Source organism: Asterias rubens, chromosome 13 (assembly GCF_902459465.1).
Source record: "Asterias rubens chromosome 13, eAstRub1.3, whole genome shotgun sequence".
Classification (NCBI taxonomy): Eukaryota; Metazoa; Echinodermata; class Asteroidea; order Forcipulatida; family Asteriidae; genus Asterias; species Asterias rubens.
This window is the reverse complement of record NC_047074.1, coordinates 1980027-1999607: the sequence shown is the minus strand read 5'-3', so window position 1 is coordinate 1999607 and position 19581 is coordinate 1980027. Positions and strand designations below refer to the sequence as shown.

The 19581-nt window shown below is 40.4% G+C and overlaps 1 protein-coding gene and 1 long non-coding RNA gene across 2 annotated transcripts; both read left to right on the top strand.

The window, feature by feature from the left end:
- The first annotated feature begins 4475 nt into the window (after window positions 1-4475).
- Window positions 4476-13708, top strand: LOC117298619 (laccase-4-like). The gene is made up of 7 exons (XM_033781938.1): window positions 4476-4563; window positions 8488-8720; window positions 9201-10089; window positions 10544-10851; window positions 11585-11732; window positions 12167-12306; window positions 13290-13708. Exons 1-7 carry the CDS (start codon window positions 4476-4478, stop codon window positions 13500-13502), a joined length of 2019 nt encoding a protein of 672 aa, XP_033637829.1. The 3' UTR covers window positions 13503-13708.
- A 2206-nt stretch (window positions 13709-15914) lies between these two features.
- Window positions 15915-19509, top strand: LOC117298944. The gene is made up of 3 exons (XR_004520016.1): window positions 15915-16142; window positions 18371-18569; window positions 18844-19509. It is a non-coding gene; the product is annotated as an uncharacterized LOC117298944 (long non-coding RNA).
- The last annotated feature ends 72 nt before the right edge of the window (window positions 19510-19581 follow it).

Here is a 19581-nt window from a genome sequence, read left to right as displayed (position 1 = left end):
GGCGGCTGTCAGCTTTGTGTCCCCTGCGACGTTCGTGAGACATAGTATCAGATATTTGTTGCTGCGTGGATGCCCCATTCACGCGAACGATGCACGATGGGTATTGTGGTGCTACTACTGCCAGCATTGTGTGTTGGTCCCCGGAGCTGCAATTTCACAGAAAAGCAAACGATATCGACAGTTATTATTAACAGGAAAAGTACAGCATTGTTTTGGGAAGAATAAATTAACGTTCACCCCAAGTTTTTTAGTATTTTATAAAGATATCATAAAAGGGGTGGGGGTCCGGGAAGTACATCGTACAACTAGCGTTGAAGACGGAATAATTGCATAAAGTTTTGAACGTTTATTATTTTTATTTTCTATTTTTTAAACTCAGGCTTGTACTCGGGCTTGTTTTGGTTGTTGGAATCTCTTTATGCAGCTGTGCTCTGTTTTTCCTCCCCAAACGTTTGCTGTGTGCATTTAAAGGCACTGGACACTATTGGTAATAACTCAAAATTGTAAGAATACAAGTTTACTTGGTATACCAAGCAACGGAGAGTTGTTGATGGTATAGCACACTGTAAAGCTCCCTCTACTGAAAACAAAAACGTTTTTGAAAAAACGGAAATTGAGACTTCATGTTTTGAAGTCCCTTTTAGGCACATTATGAGAGCATGTGTGCAACAATTTTTTTCTTTGAGTGTTTTCTTGCAACTTCGATGACCAAATTGAGTAGAATTTTTCAACGATTTGTTATTTTATGCATACTTGGATACACCAAGTGAGAATATTAGGCCTCCTGGTCTTTGACAATTACTAATAGTGTCCAGTGCCTTTGACACTCATAATGTCCAGCCAAGCTACTTCGCGGTTTCTGCAACACGTCACTCGCAATGGATTTGGACATAAACTGCATGTTACGTTTGTCGGCTGTCCCACCCACTAGTCACTTCGTTTTGAGAGTTGTGAAATTTAACCAAACGGCGGCTCACTCACCACAACAACGTTGTTTGTATCAGGACGACAAAAACAATTTGTGTGTAGGCCTAATGAGGGCGGTGTGGGGCGTACGACCATCGAGCTTTATTACTCTGTATTTCGTCCCCAGAACAATTATTCACTTGAAAGAGCGTCGTGATGTGTGCCAACAATACACTTTGTTCTTTATATCCCTCCCCTTTGTGTGTCGACAGGGGGCGCTGTTGAAGTTTAAACGGCGAGCAACTGCGTCCTTAGACTGGGCCCCTGTCTTATTCACGAGCCTCGACGTTGGACGTCAGATGTCCAGGCTACTGCTTCTTGAACATCTGGAGTGCGTTTTGGCGACCCCAACCAAAAACTGTTTCTGACGTCATAACCAAAACGGTAACCGAGCTCACAACTCGGTTATCGTTCAGTCTGAACAGCAGAACCAACGACCAACAACCGAAACAGTTTTTGGTTGGGGTCGCCAAAACGCACTCCTGACGTCTTTACACTTGGAGGCTCGCGAATAGCGCCAGAGAGTGGCCTCTATAGCCAAGGTCAACGGGCGAGCTAACGGGCAAGGCCTGTTCTTCAGTGCTGACAGCCATGCCGTAGCCGAAGTTCGCTCGTCCCAGTGGACACTATTGGTAATTACTCAAAATAATTATAAGCATAAATCCTTTCTTGGTCACGAGTAATGGGGAAAGGTTAATGGTATAAAACACTGTGAGAAACGGCTCCCTCTGAAGTGCCATAGTTTTCGAGAAAGAAGTATATTTTCCACGAATTTGATTTCGAGACCTCAGATTTAGAACTTGAGGTCTCGAAATCAACCATGTAAACGCACATCTTCGTGTGACAAGAGTAATTTTTCATTCGATATTATCTCGCAACTTCGATGACCGATTGAGCTCAAATTTCACAGGTTTTTTATTTTATGCATATGTTGAGATACACCAACTGTGAAGGCTAGTCTTTGACAATTACCAATAGTGTCCACTGCCTTTGGGCAAACGTATCATGCACTGTCATTGGTTTAATAATGCGCAGTCCCATCATGCATCACACTCACACTGCACCATATTTCTATGCACTGCATACAATGACGTACTTCCTGAACAAGAATCTGTGCAAGCGATTAGCCCATCCCAGCGGTCCTGGATAGACTGTCCGCTGGGGCCGAGCGAATAGCCGAAGTCGCTTGATTCAGAACGGCATCTAGACTACTGGTTCCATTGTCTTTAATATCCGAGGAAAAAGACAGGTAATGGCTTTACCTCCCCAGGGATTTCATTGGATACAATGATTTCACAGTTTGCACACTCGTGCGCAGTTGGGTCTATTGAGGAGCAACAGAAGGAAGGAAACGCTTGCATCTCTTTTGATAACACTCATAGTAGTCTTGGTTCCAAGACCTTCGCATAATATTATTTATTTCCCATGCCTCGCTACCATGGGCAGCGCGCCGATTCACCTGCTAGCTTTGCGCGAATCTATTCTTGGTTTGATTTCCAGGTTCCGAAATGAATTTAAGAAGAAAAGCGCGCCCTCTGTCGGGTTATTACGTATTGCTTTACGAGTATGAGTATGAGAGTATTGGAGCAAGACTACACATTTAGCTACAAAGCCACCGCCTGTGGCCTTCAGTCATTTCCACATCGAATGACCGGTCATGGTCAAACTAATGGCTGTGCTTTTGTTGTTGTTAAAACAAGGGCAAACGAAAACAAAAGTACAGTTTTGGTATATTGCTTATCTTTTTATTTCATTGTGCTGCCATTTTCGACCGATCCTCAAAAACCCCAACCGTTACACTGTATTTAGTTCGCTCGGTGTATCCCAACATAAGATAACAAATCTGTGAACATTTTGACTCAATTGGTCATCGACGAAGCTGCAAGGGATAAATGCAAAATAAAACACAAAAAACGTCCTTGTTGTACAAAGTGTGCTTTTGGTAGGTGCCTGAAAATTGTTTCAGACCTGAACTTATTGAATGAGTAGAAATGACCTCTTTCTCAAAATCTATGTTATTTCAGAGGGAGCCGTTTCTCACAATGTTTTATATTTCAACCACTCTCCATTGCTCGTTAATACCGAGTAATTTGTATGCTAATGTTTTGAGTAACATTACCAAGAGCGTCCAGTGCCTTTAAGATGTCAATGCACTTTAAATCATTAAATAACTATTACCTAAACAGTAGCTTATAGGCTTCACTTAAAGATAATTATCATCACACAGAGATAAAGTCCAACAACATTCTTTACGAAGATAATTTTTATTTAGAGTGGAATGTTTGCACAAGTTAAGTCTAACACCTTTATCGTGTTCTGTAATGGGACGAGACTCCGCTACACCATTTCAACTTCACCACGATAGACCGGTTCCGATTGAAGGTTTCAGAGTTGAAGTTTAAATTTCAAAATGGCATTTTTTGATTGAATGGCGGCCAGTTTTTTAGGCATCACTTACTATAATATAATCACTGGAAAGTAGGGTCTACAACTTCCATTTGTGTGTCTTTACAAACCAGTTTGAAGGGACTATGAAGGGACTACTAGGTTACATATCACAAAGAAACAATTTCGAAACTGCCAACATTTATCCTTTTATCGCACACTCATGCGCTTTTCAGCGCCTAACTATTGTAAATGATGTTATTAAAACAAGTCAAAAGTGCTATACCTAGCTTCATTGTTATATCACGCGTGCCTTTGGCTATAATCTTGATTGTTGACCCTGTTTTTGTATAGCGCTGCTTAACGGTAGGCAATTTTTCGTGCTTACTGTAGCAGAAAAAGTTTCTAAGCGTATTTCACAGGTTAGCAGAAAAATTGGGCGTTTATCCGTTTGCATTGTGACGCCCTTTATTTCAGTGCGGTAAGCACCGGAAGGGTAGCATGCCTTTACGTGTGCTTACGGTTAGCCGCGCTTTGAAATGGAAATCGCACAGTAAGCACAAAATCGGCCGCTAAGCAGCGCTATGAAAATGGGCCCAGTACAGGCGCTACATCAACCGTTTAGAGCCCGACTCGGAAGGACTGGGGCAAGTCTACACATCTGGTAATCCGAAAGTTTGTGTCAAACATCTCTTCTCCAGTAATTCGTACTGCGGACCGTATCCGTGTTGCGATAATCGGCAACTATGTAATACCCCACGTTCTGATAATGTAGTCTCGGTGTAAGACGTTGTTTTACACGATCACTCAACTATCGCATTCCCCCGCTCGCTCCCTCCCCGCCGCGCACACACTATCGCCTTGCAATACGACTACATTCAGAACGTAGAGAGAACGAGTTTGGTGTGATAGGGTGTTAACACGATTAACGTCGCAAATCAAGACTAGTAGCTTTTAGCTTCGCCAGCAGAAAACCTTCGCGCTTCCGACAACTGCTTATCGGATCAGATAGGCGCTATCTGTTAGTGTTATTACATCAGCTAACAAAATATTGCGATAACCGCCTTCGTTGTATTGCAAAGTTCACTTTGTTTGAGCGCAGAACCCGCGTGTAAGCAGCAGCCATGGTCAAGACCGGATCATCAGAAGGTTGTATCGCTGCGATCTTTCGTGCAGTGATACTCTGTGGATCTCTAGTGTCACACATTATTGGTAAGTCTATACAATATCCCCTTAGTGTTATTCACACGACAGAATTTTAACGGGGGTCCCTTGCTTTTTTATTGCATCATGGTTGTAAAATGTAACAATGTTTGAAAACATTTTGCAAGAGAACTTGGACAGTAGAAACATTGTTGTATTTTCACACGAGGAACATTTTGTCAAATTTGACAACCATGCAACAATTTAGCAAGGGACCCTTGCTTTTATGCTCTCGTGCCTACAGCGATTTACCGAGGGTGTCTTGCTTTATTTTGTTTCGCATGGTTGCTAGTTTACACTCGTGTTAAAGGAAAACCGTGTTTATCAAAATGACAACAAATAAAGATTTCAAGGGACGTTAGACAGTTCAAACATTGTTGTCCGTTCACAAAATCAAGTCAAATTTATAAAGTTTCACAACCATGCTAAAAAAGCAAGGGACTGATGCTAAATTGAAAACAAAAGGACTTATTATGCTACTCTCTCAATGTAAAAGAGTGAAAATGCACTCTTTGAAGAGCCATATGAATTGGACAACTCTTTTCGAGTGGTATTCCACTCTTTTAGATTGAAGTTTGCATCTTTTTGAGTGATTTTTCACTCTGACCTGGAGTGAAACCTCTCTAAAAGAGTGAAATAACCACCACTCTTTTTGAAGAGCCATATAAATATGAGGGACAGCTCGAAATGTAAAGAGTGGTGTTTTTCACTCTTTTACATTGAGAGAGTAGGGCCACACTGTTTCAACGCTACATACGAAGCGGGGATCTGAGAACAAAAGATGACCACGGACTGTGATTCTTGGGTTCGAATCCCCCACCCGCGAGTAACCATAATGTGATTTTCTTTTAACATAACTCGGGAATGTACCGAGTATACAGTGCTGTTACACATCGGTGTTTATATTGGTGAAACCAAAAACAATAATTGGAAAAAAATAACAATAGTCTCCGTTGGAGTTGTTTTTCTTGTATTCGATAGGTGTCTGACTTGCACAAATAAAAGGGAAGAGCATTTTGATTGCAATCGATAGACCATGAAGTCTGGAATGGAATCTATAACAATGACGACGAACTTAATCTATGTGGTAGACCTTGTATAGGTAGCAATGACTGCTGTTTACGTGCGTAAATTCATTCATTCATTCATTCATTCATTTCTTTTATTTTTACCACACACAGGACACGTGATATAATTTACATTACATTATGTTATAATGATTAAGGAAGACATAAGGAAGCTTGTGGAGTAGAGACCCCAGTCATACAATAACAAAACAAAGAACAATACAACATTATGAAAACACTATTACAACTATACGCGCATGTACAGCACACAGAGAGGAAGAGTTTTACAGCACAGAGAAAGAGTTTTATCTTGTTTACCAGTTGAATAGTTTACTTCAAGCTACCGGGCAATCTCAGTGGTGTAGTTGGTATCGCACTGCTCTAGAATTGCTAAGGGCGTGGGTACGAATCCAACCTGAGTTTATAATTATGTTGTACTGTTGGTAAGACACTGCCTCTAGAATTGCTAAGGGGCGAGGGTTCGAATCCCACCCGAGTATTACATGACTGTGTTTTGTTTTCAGAGAACTCGGAAAGGTACTAGGTAGGTAATACAGTGCTGAGACACATCGGTGTATATGGGTGAAGCAACAATTTATATTGTTTATAGTTAAGTCATTAACAATCCATACCAGTGCAGTTGTCGGCCGGCAAATTGAATGAACGGTTTGTTTTCATTTCAATATTCTCGCTTTTTTAAAAGAAAACACACTGTAATATTTAAAATAAATTGTTCACTTCTTTAAAGTCATTGGACCCTTTCGGTACAGAAACAAATAAGTTCACAGATTTACAAATAACTTACAGGGTTTACAGAAGGTAGTGGTGAAAGACTTCCCTTGAAATATTAGTCCATGAAATGCTTTACTTTTTGAGAAAACAGTTAAACAATATCAATTCTCGTTAGCGAGAATTACGGATTTATTTTAAATACATGTCATGACACGGCGAAACGCGCGGATACACGGGTGGGTTTTCCCCGTTATTTTCTCCAGATTCCGATGACCGATTGAGCCTAAATTTTCACAGGTTTGTTATTTGATATAGAAGTTGTGATACACGAAGTGTGGGCCTTGGACAATAGTGTTTACCGAAAGTGTCCAATGGCTTTAAAAAGAAAAGAAAAAAAAACAAACTTAGTCTTGTACACTTTGACTTTTTCAACGGGTAAAAGACTTGACTTATATCGGGTTAGGACGAGTTACTTAGCTTTAAATTTTTTATATCTCCTAATGACTAGTCCTATAGTTAGGAATAGCCCTAACTCTTTGTGAAATCGACCTTCAGCTCTTTTGTATAATGTGCTTGTAAAATGCTTTGAATTATTCAGTATACAGATTAAGTTGAGATTGTTATGTAAGGAAATCCACTTCTACTGGATGGAGCGGATTTATTGTGCAACGAGGAAGATAATAATATGCAGAATTGTATAACAATGCTTTAAAGGGAAGGTACACTATTGGTTATCGTTCAAGACCAGTGTTCTCACTTGGTGTATCTCAACATATGCTTAAAATAAAAAACCTGTGAAAACTTGAGCTCGATTGGTCGTCGGAGTTAATAATAATAATATCGAAGTCTTATATAGCGCATGCATCTACCAAACAAGGTACTCAAGGCGCTGAGTATATACAAACTTTCAGAAAGATAGGTTATTGCAGTGATGAATTCTGAGACCCAATTATTTAGCACCTTATAAGGGTTTACAAGGTGCTACGGCGCATTAAGCAGCTTCAACCAGGAACAACGGGGCGAACCCCTTCTCTTTTCGATAAGTGCACTGGGTTCTTTTACATGTGCTTGTAAAATGCTTTGAACTATTCAGTATACTGAATAATTCAATTATTCAGCTATTCAGTATACTGAATAGTTCAAAGCATTTTACAAGCACGTTATACAAAAGAGCTAAAGGTCGATTTCACAAAGAGTTGCGGGTAATTAATGAAAAAAATAAAAAATACCCTTGCCACACGAAGTTGTGTGCTTTCAGATCCTTGATGTCGAGACCTCAAATTTTAAACTTTAGGTCTCTAAATCAAATTCGTTGAAAATTACTTCTTTCTCGAAAACTACGTCACTTCAGAGGGAGCCGTTTCTCACAATGTTTTATACCAACAACCTTTCCCCATTACTCGTTACCAAGTGAGGTTTTATGCTGATAATTATTTAGAGCGTCCACTGCCTTTAACATACAAACCCAGAGAAAGAAGCAAACATGGCAATTATAATTGAGTGTTATCGGACTTATGTACATGTGGATTTATGGTTTCACAATCGCAGGATGGTACTACGTACACAGTGTCGAACACACATCAGTGTTTACGAATGGTTCAAACCAGTTGTTATTCTTTAAAGGAACGTGTTTTCAGCGTGTTTACAAGGTCTGTGTCATTTCCCTTTGTAACCCCGGTGTCAAATCAGCATCAGGGCTATTATAGACCTTTCTATTGAAAACATTACAACCTGAGTGTTTGGCAACCAAGGTTGAACCATGTTTGGACAGAGTTATGGGAAGCACGTATAAATGTAGAATTTTGGACAAGTCGTAACATGTCTGTCGCGGTCAGAGCGATCCGACTATCATTCTGCGCGATTCCCGCGACACTGGCATATTCTCGTGAGACTGCCTGGCCCCAGCGAGACTACTGCAGCTCTCACGGCTAATGGGTATGTTGCTTATTTTGAGATACACCAAGTGAGAAGACTGGTCTTTGACAATTACCTAACGTGTACCTTCCCTTTAAGTACAGGGGGGACAAAGGAAATAATAAAATAATGTTCTTCATCTCAGATGCATTTTGAAAGTGGTGATTAGTGGTGAAAGTTAAGGGTTTTAACAGTTATTTTCGTATTGGACTGTTTCTAGCTTTGTCACCATCCGATCTCTCGCACGAGTGCCTTCGACCCTGTGAGTGGCCAGCCCAGCCCAAGGTTTGCAAGTATGAATTTACCCTGGAGTGGTACCATACCTTATCCAAGGCTTGTTATGACTGCCCCTTTAACTTGACCGACTGTGCCCGCCCGGATTGCATTCCGCTCAACGGCGTGTCCAGACCCATCGCTGTGGTCAACCGAATGTTCCCCGGTCCAAGTGTGCAGGTAACTCACTAATACAGTGTTTGGAAGTCAATCTAAAGTGTCATGATGGTAATTTTCCCATGCTTTATCCAGGCATTATACAAACTATAGCCAGTGGTGGGTGAACTCAACATGGAGGACCAACATGGCGCCTTTTGTATGTAATGAAAATGAATCTAATTAAACTTTTTTTGTTCCGGAATCCAAGTTCAAATCAATAAATTTTTATCAATCATTTCACCCCTTTGGAAAGTTAAGTAATGGGGGATATTTTGGACGCTAAGTGACTACAAAACTAAAAACTTTTAACCGTTGGAAGTGTTTTAATGGGGGACTTTTGGGACGCTAGGTGGCAGCAGACTCATCAGGTAAATCCATTATCATTTGGTACTGTGCGTTTGCTCAGAACTACGTAAGCAATGAATATTTAAATTACCAAGTAAGTCTGCTGCCACCTAGCGTTTTAAAGTCTTCCATCTTGGTAAATTTTTGTTTTCCTAGGTATGTGAAAAGGACACGATCGAGGTCAAAGTTATCAACCACCTGAAGAGCTATGCCGAAGGGACCACAATCCATTGGCACGGACCACATCAATTTGAAACACCCTACATGGACGGCACGGCTATGACGTCACAATGTCCTATCCCGATGGGTACCAGCTTCACGTATAGGTTTGATGCGGTTACGTACGGAACCCACTGGTGGCATTCGCATTCGGGCATGCAGAGGGCGGACGGGGTGTTCGGCGCGCTGGTGGTGCGGCAGTCCGACAAACGGGAGCGGCACGACGCCCTCTACGATGTGGATCTCCCCGAGCACGTCGTGCTGGTCCACGATTGGCTGGACCAGATGACGTTGGTGAAGTTCGGCGCTCATCACCATGACAGCGGGAGCAACAAACCAGAGTCGGTGCTGATCAACGGTAAGGGTCGACGACTCTTATTCGTCAATCCGGACACCAATCAGACGGCGTTTACGGCTCGTGAGACTTTCTCAGTCAAACATGGAATGCGTTATAGATTCCGCGTCATCAGTAACGCCATTACGAATTGCGCCCTCAAGATATCCGTGGACGGCCACAACCTGACTATAATCGCAAGCGACGGGGCCCCCCTGAAGCCGACCTTAACGGACGCGTTCATCATTTACGGAGGGGAAAGATACGATTTTGTCCTTCATGCTGACGCCCCCATCGGGAACTACTGGATGCGCGTGAAAGGACTCGCCGATTGCCGCTACAACCAAGAGCTAGCTGTGGTACGGTACGAGGGCGCCCCCAAAGAGGACCCGATAGAGGACGAGACCATTGACCGGCAAGGGGTGATTGTTAATCCGTTTAACGAAATGTCCAGCAGTGCGGCTATTTCAGTAGCTGATCTTGATGCGGCAGGTAATATATTATTTCCTAACACCATACCCAGTTTGTAAATAATTTGGGTTTTACCCCATGTACACCGATGTGTGTTAGCACATTTGTATACTCAGTACTTCCCAGAGCTCATTGAAAATACGAATAACACACTCTGGTTGGGATTCGAACCCACGACCTTTGTAATTCAAGAGCAGTGTCACAGGTAGACCACTGAGATTGCCCGGTAGCGGGAGGCAGTTCGAAAAATAGTTTATTCTGTCAAAAAGAGCTTAGAATTGTATTATAGTTTAATGCCTCAGACAGTTTCGCTATTCCTATTGGTGAAGAGTACGTCACGTGGGGGTGACAAAGGCCCTCGCCTTCGGGTCGGGCCTTTATCACACGGCAATTCGACCCTGCCTGTTTTAAACGGCCGTGAAGTAACTAGTAGCTACCCTTTTATTCCCTTATTTAATTCACTTCACTTCAACAGAACAAGATGACGCAACAAGCGTTGAGCGAGCTGACGCCATTTACTACCTTGGTCTAGACTTTAATAAAGTCAACAACTACAACTTCCACGACCCGATCAATTATCCCATCGAAGACATTGAAAGATCCCACCATCTTTACTCGCCTCAAATCAACCATCTGTCCTTCAAATTCCCTCCATCACCACCACTGACTCAGTTTGAGGACATCCCTATGGATCAGATGTGTACACCCGAGACCACATTGGATAAAGACTGTGTGAAAGAGTACTGCGAGTGCATATACACTATTCAAGTTAAACTTGGTGAGGTAGGTATAACAATTAAATAATATTCATGGCTTCTTATTGCATGGATTGCACATCATCGGCCGCCATATTTATTGATGATAATATGAAAAGTGCACGCGTGCTCTCATATTCTGTAACCTTCTGGAGACAACGGACAAAACGAAAAAGGGGAAATAAAAGGACTCCATCGGGAAATTATAAAGACCGTGCTCCACAAGCAATATTGTGTACCAAGTCTATGGGGAAATCTTTAGTAATACAGGGACAATGGAAAGAACAAAAAGATGTCTCCACAAAGGGATGCATATTTTAAGAATGTGTTATACGCGCTGCGCACAACTCTCAGCCAATGGTAGTCTTTCACGCGTGCACGTTGTATACAAAATGGCGGCCAATGACGTCATGTGCAAAGATAGCGCTCGTATCAGTCACCCCGTGACGCTCAAGGCGCTTCAATATTCAGTATTTTCCTGCAAGGTATTGTGCGGCTACGCTAAGTCATACAAAAATATGACCTATGCCTTGATGCTTTACATTATGTAATTGTTTACAGGGTCTGGTTCTTGCGGGTCAAAATCTATATTGTCATTTTGGTTTAGGTATTAATCTGTCTGTATTACGCCCAAACCAAACGTGACGGGTCACTCCTCATGTAACCACGGGTGGCGCCCTGTATCATCACGACCAGCCTTTTTCAGTACATTTGCCTCGAAAAAAAATAAAAAAAAAATCGTTGTTCCCTTTTTTCGCCAGGTTGTTGAGTTTGTTCTTGTTGACGAAGGTGTTACTTTTGACGCCAGTCATCCAATGCATTTACACGGTCATTCGTTTCGTGTGGTTGCCCTCGAGAAGTTGGGCCCATCTACCAGCGTACAAGAAGTCATTGCACTTGACAGAGCAGGTTAGTACAGTCAGGGACACATCCTTTAGCTGAACTCAAAGAGATGGTCAGACCCTAAAGGTAAGGCCGAGGTTCCTGGCAATGTTATGTTAAAGGCATTGGAAACCTTTGGCAATATTGTCAAAGACCCGTATTCTCAACTGGGTGTATACCAACATATGCATACAAAACAAACCTGCGGAAATTTAGAGTCACTTGGTTTTTGAAGTTGCAAGAGAATACTGGGGGGAAAACACTCTTGTTGCTCAACGTGTCAAGCAATGTCTGCTTAAGCAGCTCTATGAAATTGGGCCCTGCTCTCCATTTCTCATTACAAAGTATAAGTACTTTTTGAGCTAACAATTTTATTTGAGTAATTACGTCAGAGAGAGAAAGGGGGTTAATCATAAACATCAGATACGACTTGTAACGAGTCTAAATTAATTTACACACAGGTAACATAACCCGGAAGTTGACCGGCGCCCCTCGGAAGGATACCGTGATCGTTCCCGACGGTGGTCTGACTGCTATCCGATTTGAAGCTGATAACCCCGGCTGGTGGCTATTTCATTGCCATCTAGAGTTTCACGTCGAGGTAAGTCCAACTAAATGTGTTTTCCAGTCGCACTTCTATACGGTCCCTTTTCGAAATGACGGCTTCGGCTTCGGATTCGGATCAGGCTCCGTCCTCTCGTCCGAAGCCCTATAGCTGAGCACGTACACAAAGCACGCGCAATTGTCAAAACAACCTTATTTAGCCTAAGCCGAATCAGGAGCCAAAGCACTAGTTTCGAAAAGGACCTGTATGTGTTATCAAGTATTATACTTAGTTCAAGTCGGGTCTCGTGCTAAAATAGATTAAAGAGTAATGTATGAGCTTTTGTGACGTGCGCCCTCTAAAGTTAAATATTTGCCAATCTACTTGAATGTGTCTGTAACTATTCAAAAGTACGCCCGCCTTTAAACTAAATATTTATTTGAGGTTTTTAAAACTTGTTCACCTTTGACACGCTTGATTCTGAAGACACATTGGCTTAAGGTTCTACTCAAATGGTGGCGTACGAGCGCATCCAATGATACCGAGGATTTTGAAAAAGGGATACGGGTGGAGTGACTCTAAAGCAAATGGGGACGTTAGTCTTAAAGGCACTGGACATCTTTGGTAATGTTATTGCCAGAGACCAGTTTCTTTCACTTGGTGCATCCCAAAATTGGCAGATATTTAAAAACTTATCTGTGGAAATAATAATAATAATAATAATAATAACCCGTTTTTATATAGCGCTTTTCACACCCGGAGGGCGTCCCAAAGCGCTTCACATTATTACCCCTGGTCACTGGGCCTTAAATCACTCCTTAAACCCATCTCAGCTCCCTGGTGGGGAGTATACAGCCTTACAGAAATTAACTTGGCTCATTTGTGGTCATCGAAGTTGCAAATTGTGATCGAAAAAAAAACCCCACCATTGTTGCACAAAATGGACTTTTAATCAGATCGTTCTGAATCTGTCTAAAAATTACGCTTATTTTTGTAGAACTTTTTTGTTATCTTTCTCCTCTCTGTGCCTTAATTTTAAGATCGGTATGTCTCTCCTTGTTCGTGTTGGTACCCAAGAAGACCTACCGCCAAAACCCAAGGATTTTCCACGCTGTGGTAACTGGTATCCGCACGGCTTCCAAGACTCAGAGAATCCAGTCATGCCGTGTGGGGGCGCTATTTCCTACAGATCGTCAAGTGAACTCTTTATACTATGCTTAGCTGTTGTTATTGTTTTTATGAACAGAACCTAAAAATTAGATCTTTTTTATTTTACAGAGACGAAGAAACATTTTTGTGTTTATATATTTTTCTACGCAGTTGGTTAACACTCTACCGCTTAATCTTTGATGTTGTCTCTGTACCGCAAAATCTTAATCTCTTCTCAAAAATGATCTTATGTCGCAGGTTTTTAAAGGGTCTATGTAACTTTTGTAGGACAAAAAACACAATGTCCACAGATTTACACTAAACTTACACAGTTTGAACATAATGATAGTAGAAAGCTTCCCTGAAAATGTTACGTGCTGAGGTGCTGTAGTTTTTGGGAAATGAGTAAAACAATGTCATGAAAAAAAATTTCGTCTCATGAGACGAATTTTTTTTTAATCATTTACAAACGTATTTTCATGACATTGTTTTACTCATTTCTAAAAAAACTACAGCACCTCAGTAAGTATTATTTAAAGGGAAGCTTTCCACTATCATTATCTTCAAACCCTGTAAGTTTAATGAAAATCTATGGACATTTTGAAAAGGTACCCAGCAGAGTGGGTATGTAGCATTACAAGTTTGTTGATATTGTTATTATAACCCTTTCTGGAGATATAATAGGAGACTTTCCAACGCTAGGTGGCAGCAGACATACCGGGTAAATTTCCATTGTTTACGTAGTTCTGAACATGCGCATAATTCTGAGAACAATGGATTTACCCGGTAAGTCTGCTGCCCTCTATCGTCCCAGAAAGTCTCCCATTGACGTGGTTTGGTAATTAATGTGCGATTTATATTTTATTCAAGATTACTGTTGGAAATATTACTGGTATTGGTATGATAACTATAACAATTTGTGGATTAATTCCGCTTTTGTTTTGTTTTTTAAACCATCCTCCTCAGATATAATTTTGTTCTCTCATAATTTTCGTGTATAGTAACTGATTGTTGGGTGGGTAAACTCAGGGGTTGACAACAGTGTGGGGTGACAGATTAAGCCCCTTTCACACGAGAGCAATTTAAGCAAGGGTCCCTTCTTAGTTGTAACATTGTTGCAAACTTTTACAAATAATGTACCTCGTACATGCTAAAATTAAGCAAGGGACCCCAGCTAAAATGCTGTCGTGTGAATAGCACTTTAGTATATGGACCCATTATAATATATAAACACAACACATGTTATTAGTGCTAGGTGGGTCCAGGGTACATCTATTTATCTGTTCAGATCATTAGAAAAAAGAATTGTGCCCAAAACACAGTTATTTTACCTGTGATACAATTTTTGGAGGAAACTACCCCATGCATTATATCAGTCAACGAATCGATGTACATGTGCTATCAATAAAGTATTAAACGTACTCCAAGTGCTACTTTAATATTTATAAAGATAATAACCCATGTATTCTCTAATTTTAAAGTAGGCTACACGAACCGACAAAAACCTAATTAAGAACATAATGTATAAAAGGATTCCTTCAAAAAAAAAAAAAAAACCTCTAGGCGATGTATAAATACACGTTCACTTTAAACTTTTCGGTTACAAAAAATTATACTTACACTGTGTTAGTGCATCAAATTATGATTGAAATTTCGGGCAAAATAGCTGACAACAATAAGTTTGAAATGTATTAGAAACAAGCATCAAAAATCCTAGGGATAGACATCGATCTTGATGAAACTTGCAAAGATAAGGTTCTAGCTAAAGCAGAGGCTGTTGTATGTAACACCAACCATCCATTAAACAAATTCTTCATCAAACTTGGAAGTGGTAGGAGATGGCAGTCACTTAGGTGCAAAACAGGCAGGTACTTCATCACATACTCCGTCCGTCTCCTCAACCGTGTTTAACTACTTTGTTTACTTTCTGCTTAGATATAGTTTTCAGTATAATTAAATTGTGGTTTATTAGTAATGTAGTTTTCTGATTAATTAACATTTCCAGTAGTTTATTTACGATTGTGTGTTATTTATTTTTCTTTCTGTATTGCATGTATTCATACAGAGTTTCCTACATGGTGGGACAAATAAAAAATTGAATTGAATTGAATTCTGTTTTTACAATATATATCATTAAACTATACGTTTACAAGATTTATCTGCTAATTATTTGTTGTCCCACTGATATTGTTTATGTTACAGCCGTTTTTGGATATTCAGCTGGGCTCCTTATTTCCGTTTCACTTTTGATAACTTTGGCCATTTTCGCCGAAACCACGGCTTCAGGCTTCGTCCTCTCGTCTGAAGCCCTAAGCGCGTACGCAAAGCTTGCGTAATATTGTAAAAACAACCACGGGGCCAGGCTAACCTGGGGAGTCGAAGCATGTAGCCGAAAGCCGTGGTTTCGAAAAGGGCCTTTGTTGGGCAAAGGTAATACTATAATGGCCCTTTTCAAAACCTGCTTTTATACACCCATAAATCAAGGTTACTGGATACTATAGGAATCGTGTTGTGTTTTGGGAGGTGATTTTATGACCCACAAGGTTTAGGTCTGATTTGAATAGAATTTTTTTACAGACTGTGTTGTGAGCAGGTTCAATGAGCGAGGACAGAAGAATGATGAAAAATAAACCATTGAGAGACTCTATTTTCTACAGTGTGTGTACTGCATGCCACCGTCATACCGTCTGGTCCGGCCTATACATAATTTGTAGAGTTGATCATTTTGGCGCGTCTATTGGCAGGTAGGTTTAATTATTTTTTTCTTCCCGAAATAAGACAAGTTTTAGCCAGTGGCATTGGGCTTCCGAGTCACAGTTATTTAGTTAACTTTTCTGAATACAGGCATGTGCCATTGGCTTTGTGTCCTCGGTGAGTTGTTTTGGATGTATTTTGTATTTTTCTCTTCAAGTTGTTTTGCCGAATAAAATAATAATAATAATTTAATACACTTTGAGAACAAAGTAGAATAATTTCAGGGCCTACTTGGGTTGTCAAACCGCACGCAATCACATTAAACAAAATTGTTGTCTGGTTTCAAATTGTGGTCAACATTATCTACATGGGTTTTTACATGTGAAGACGGACTGAAACGGACAACAGTATTACGGCACCAGACTATTTCCCCATCTTTCTCTACTATACATATCTTTTTATTTGGTGCGGGGAATGGTGTATAGTACCCTCCCTCATAATGTTTTCATTGTTTCCTTGGAATCCAAGGAATGCTTTAGAGGGTTTCAATATGGGGGGGGGGGGCGGATTTCTGTACAATAGCAGCAAGTTGACTGTGTTAAAGCATAGAGCAAGTTTTTGCTCTATGGTTAAAGTATGTGAGCATTTATAGGGCAATACCGTCCGAGAGTATTGGCATGGTATACAAAGAAAACTAGAGGTGTATAGGTATTAGTACAAACCACAAGGGAAAATGACCGAGTAAAATCTTTAAATTATTGTGGGTTTGAACAAAGAAACATTTACTAGACGGGGACTCGAACCAACGACGTATCAAGTTACAAACACTATACTATACATACGGTCAAGATATACAACATAAAAATAAATAAAAATAAATCACATTGTTATTATTTGTTATTTTGGAAAACTTTCATTGAAATTTCTTTGCTTGAAATTTCAGAATTAAAGAGAAGGGGTGAAACAATAAATACTTCTATCTCGCTGTGCTGTGACAAAATATTTTCCAGATGTGTTACTTCGTGTTCATTATTGGTATACGTCCCTCAGATTCTAGAGAATGCTTTTCTCCGGGCATTTATTTGTAATTACTCAAAATTATTGTAAGCATAAAACCTTACTTGGTAGTGAGCAATGGGGAGCTGTTGATAGTCTTAAACAATGTGAGAAACGGCTCCCTCTGAAGTATAGTTTTGAGAAAGAGGTATGTTCTCACTCAAATATTAAAGCCATTTTTAGCATTACTGAAAGCACACCAATTACTTGTGCAACAAGGTTTTTTTTCCTTAATTCTCTTGCAAATTCGGCGTCAAATTGAATTCAAATTTTAACAGATTTTTTTTATGCACGTTGGAGAACACCAAGATACTGGACAAATAAATACCAAAGGTGTCCTAAGTGTCTTTATAGACTTTTTTAAACATAAAACATTGCGTTGGTTTTATAAACCAAAAATAGACGAAGTAAATGAAGTTGTTTTACCTGAGAGAAGACGTAGAAAGCACATGTTGATTCGTCTGGTGCCGAATGAATAATGACTTGCTTTTCACCGTTGATGGCGCGTGCCACGGTTCTTTGACCACTATTTTTATTCAGGTGAATGAATACATTACGTAAGAGGTTTGTGCAGAAATAATAAAAAGGGCTGAAGTTTGTTCTTGATAAAAAAAAATACCCCAGTTTAAGACTCAGGGGTGGATTTCACAAAGGTTAGTCCTTACTTAGGACTAGTCCTAGGCAATGCTAAGAGATAGGACCAGTCCTAAGTGAGTTATTGGTCCTAACTTAGGACCAGTCCTATCTCTTAGCACTGCCTATAGTTAGGACTAGTCCTAGTTAGGACTACCTTTGTGAAATCCACCCCTGTACACCTTTGGTAATTGTCAAAGACCAGTCTTCTCACCTGGTGTATCCCAACATGCGTCAAATAACAATTAAGCTTGTGGAAATTTTGGCTCAATTGGTATTGACCTTGCAAGGCAATAAAAACACTGTCCTTGTTGCTTTACTTGTTGTGTTTTCAGGACAGAAGTCTTTAATATTTGATGAAGAAATTACCTCTTTCTCAAAAACAACCTTGTCACAATGTTTTATACTATTAACAGGTCCCAATTGCTCGTTACCAAGTAAGTTTTTATGCTAACATTAAGTAATTGCCAATAGTATTCAGCGTCCTTAAAGGACTATTAGAAAAACCTTACCGCAAGTCAACACTATACGTTGATATTTTTTGCTCGACCAAACCCCAAAACTCAGAGATAAATTTGTATTTGTACAGACAGAAACCTTCCTGGAGGAAATCATGGTCTCCACATCAGTCGTTATGTTACTGGCAGCTTCTGCCCTCTTGGTTGGGGTGTTCAGCAAAGATGTAGCGCCCCCATCCCCTAAGTACTGCGGGGAAGATTTCCTCAAAATTATCATCAAAGTATGTTCTGGACGGACGCACGGCGCGACAAAGACCTTCACACCACAGGGTAAGTTTTTCAGGTTTTTTTTCATCAATTATTTGCAAAATACAATATTATAATCATAATATCAGAGGCCGTCCAAAAAACTTTCATCAACTTCGACGACCAAATTCAAATTTTCACAAGTTTATTATTTTGTGCTTATGTTGAGATACACCAAATGAGAAGACTGGTCTTTGACAATAATTACCAAAGATGTCAAGCGGCTTTAAGAGCTTATACAAAATAGTATTTTTTAACCATTTATTATTATTATTATTATCATCCTCATTGTTTACAGATTTGGTATCGGAAGATGGCATTATGGAGGCATGTTGCAAGAAAGGCTGCACTGAGAGGGACATCCGAGCTTCCGGTATTTGCTCCATGGATTCTTTGATGAACCAGAGAGACGAACTCTAAAACCACTTTGCCACCCCCACCCCCCCCCCCGCCCACAGCAACCCTAGACTTGATGACACGTCGTTAGCGCTGCCTGTTACAAACACACACTCTCAGTGCGATTATCGTTCATGCAACGGTCGTAGGTATAGCGCGTGGCAGTAGCCGACATACTGGGATCGAGGATGTGTGTACCGTTCCCGTAACTAAAAGCTCAACAATTACCGGCTTGATTTCAAGACTACAGAAACCCCGGCTTGCTATGTATGAGAAAGCCACGAGTTCCTATAACTCAATATTGGCATTGGTTTTTTGTGGACAACGAACTCGTATTACACTCTCCTGACGATTTCTAGAGCAAGCTTTAGGGTGCGTTCAGACACGGTACTAAAGTTGGTTGAACTCATGGTTCAACTCGACTGAGTTCAACTCAGTGTGTCTGAACGGATCTAAAGTTAGTCCGAATTGAGTTCAACCCCCAAAAGATAAAGCGTCCAGGGAGGGGGTTTATCTTTAGACCGCTCCGGTTTTATCTTTTAACACTGTGTGTGGACAGAATAAAAAAGAGATATCTCGCAACTTCGACGACCAATTGAGCTCAAATTTTCACAGGTTTATTATTTCATGCATAATTATG

Bases quoted from the DNA above. Each gene is read 5' to 3' on its own strand.
- LOC117298619 (XM_033781938.1), top strand. From the start codon at position 4,476: ATGGTCAAGACCGGATCATCAGAAGGTTGTATCGCTGCGATCTTTCGT. The intron at 11,733-12,166 runs GTTAGTACAGTC...ATTTACACACAG, and splicing joins CATTGCACTTGACAGAGCAG to GTAACATAACCCGGAAGTTG. The intron at 12,307-13,289 runs GTAAGTCCAACT...CTTAATTTTAAG, and splicing joins ATCTAGAGTTTCACGTCGAG to ATCGGTATGTCTCTCCTTGT.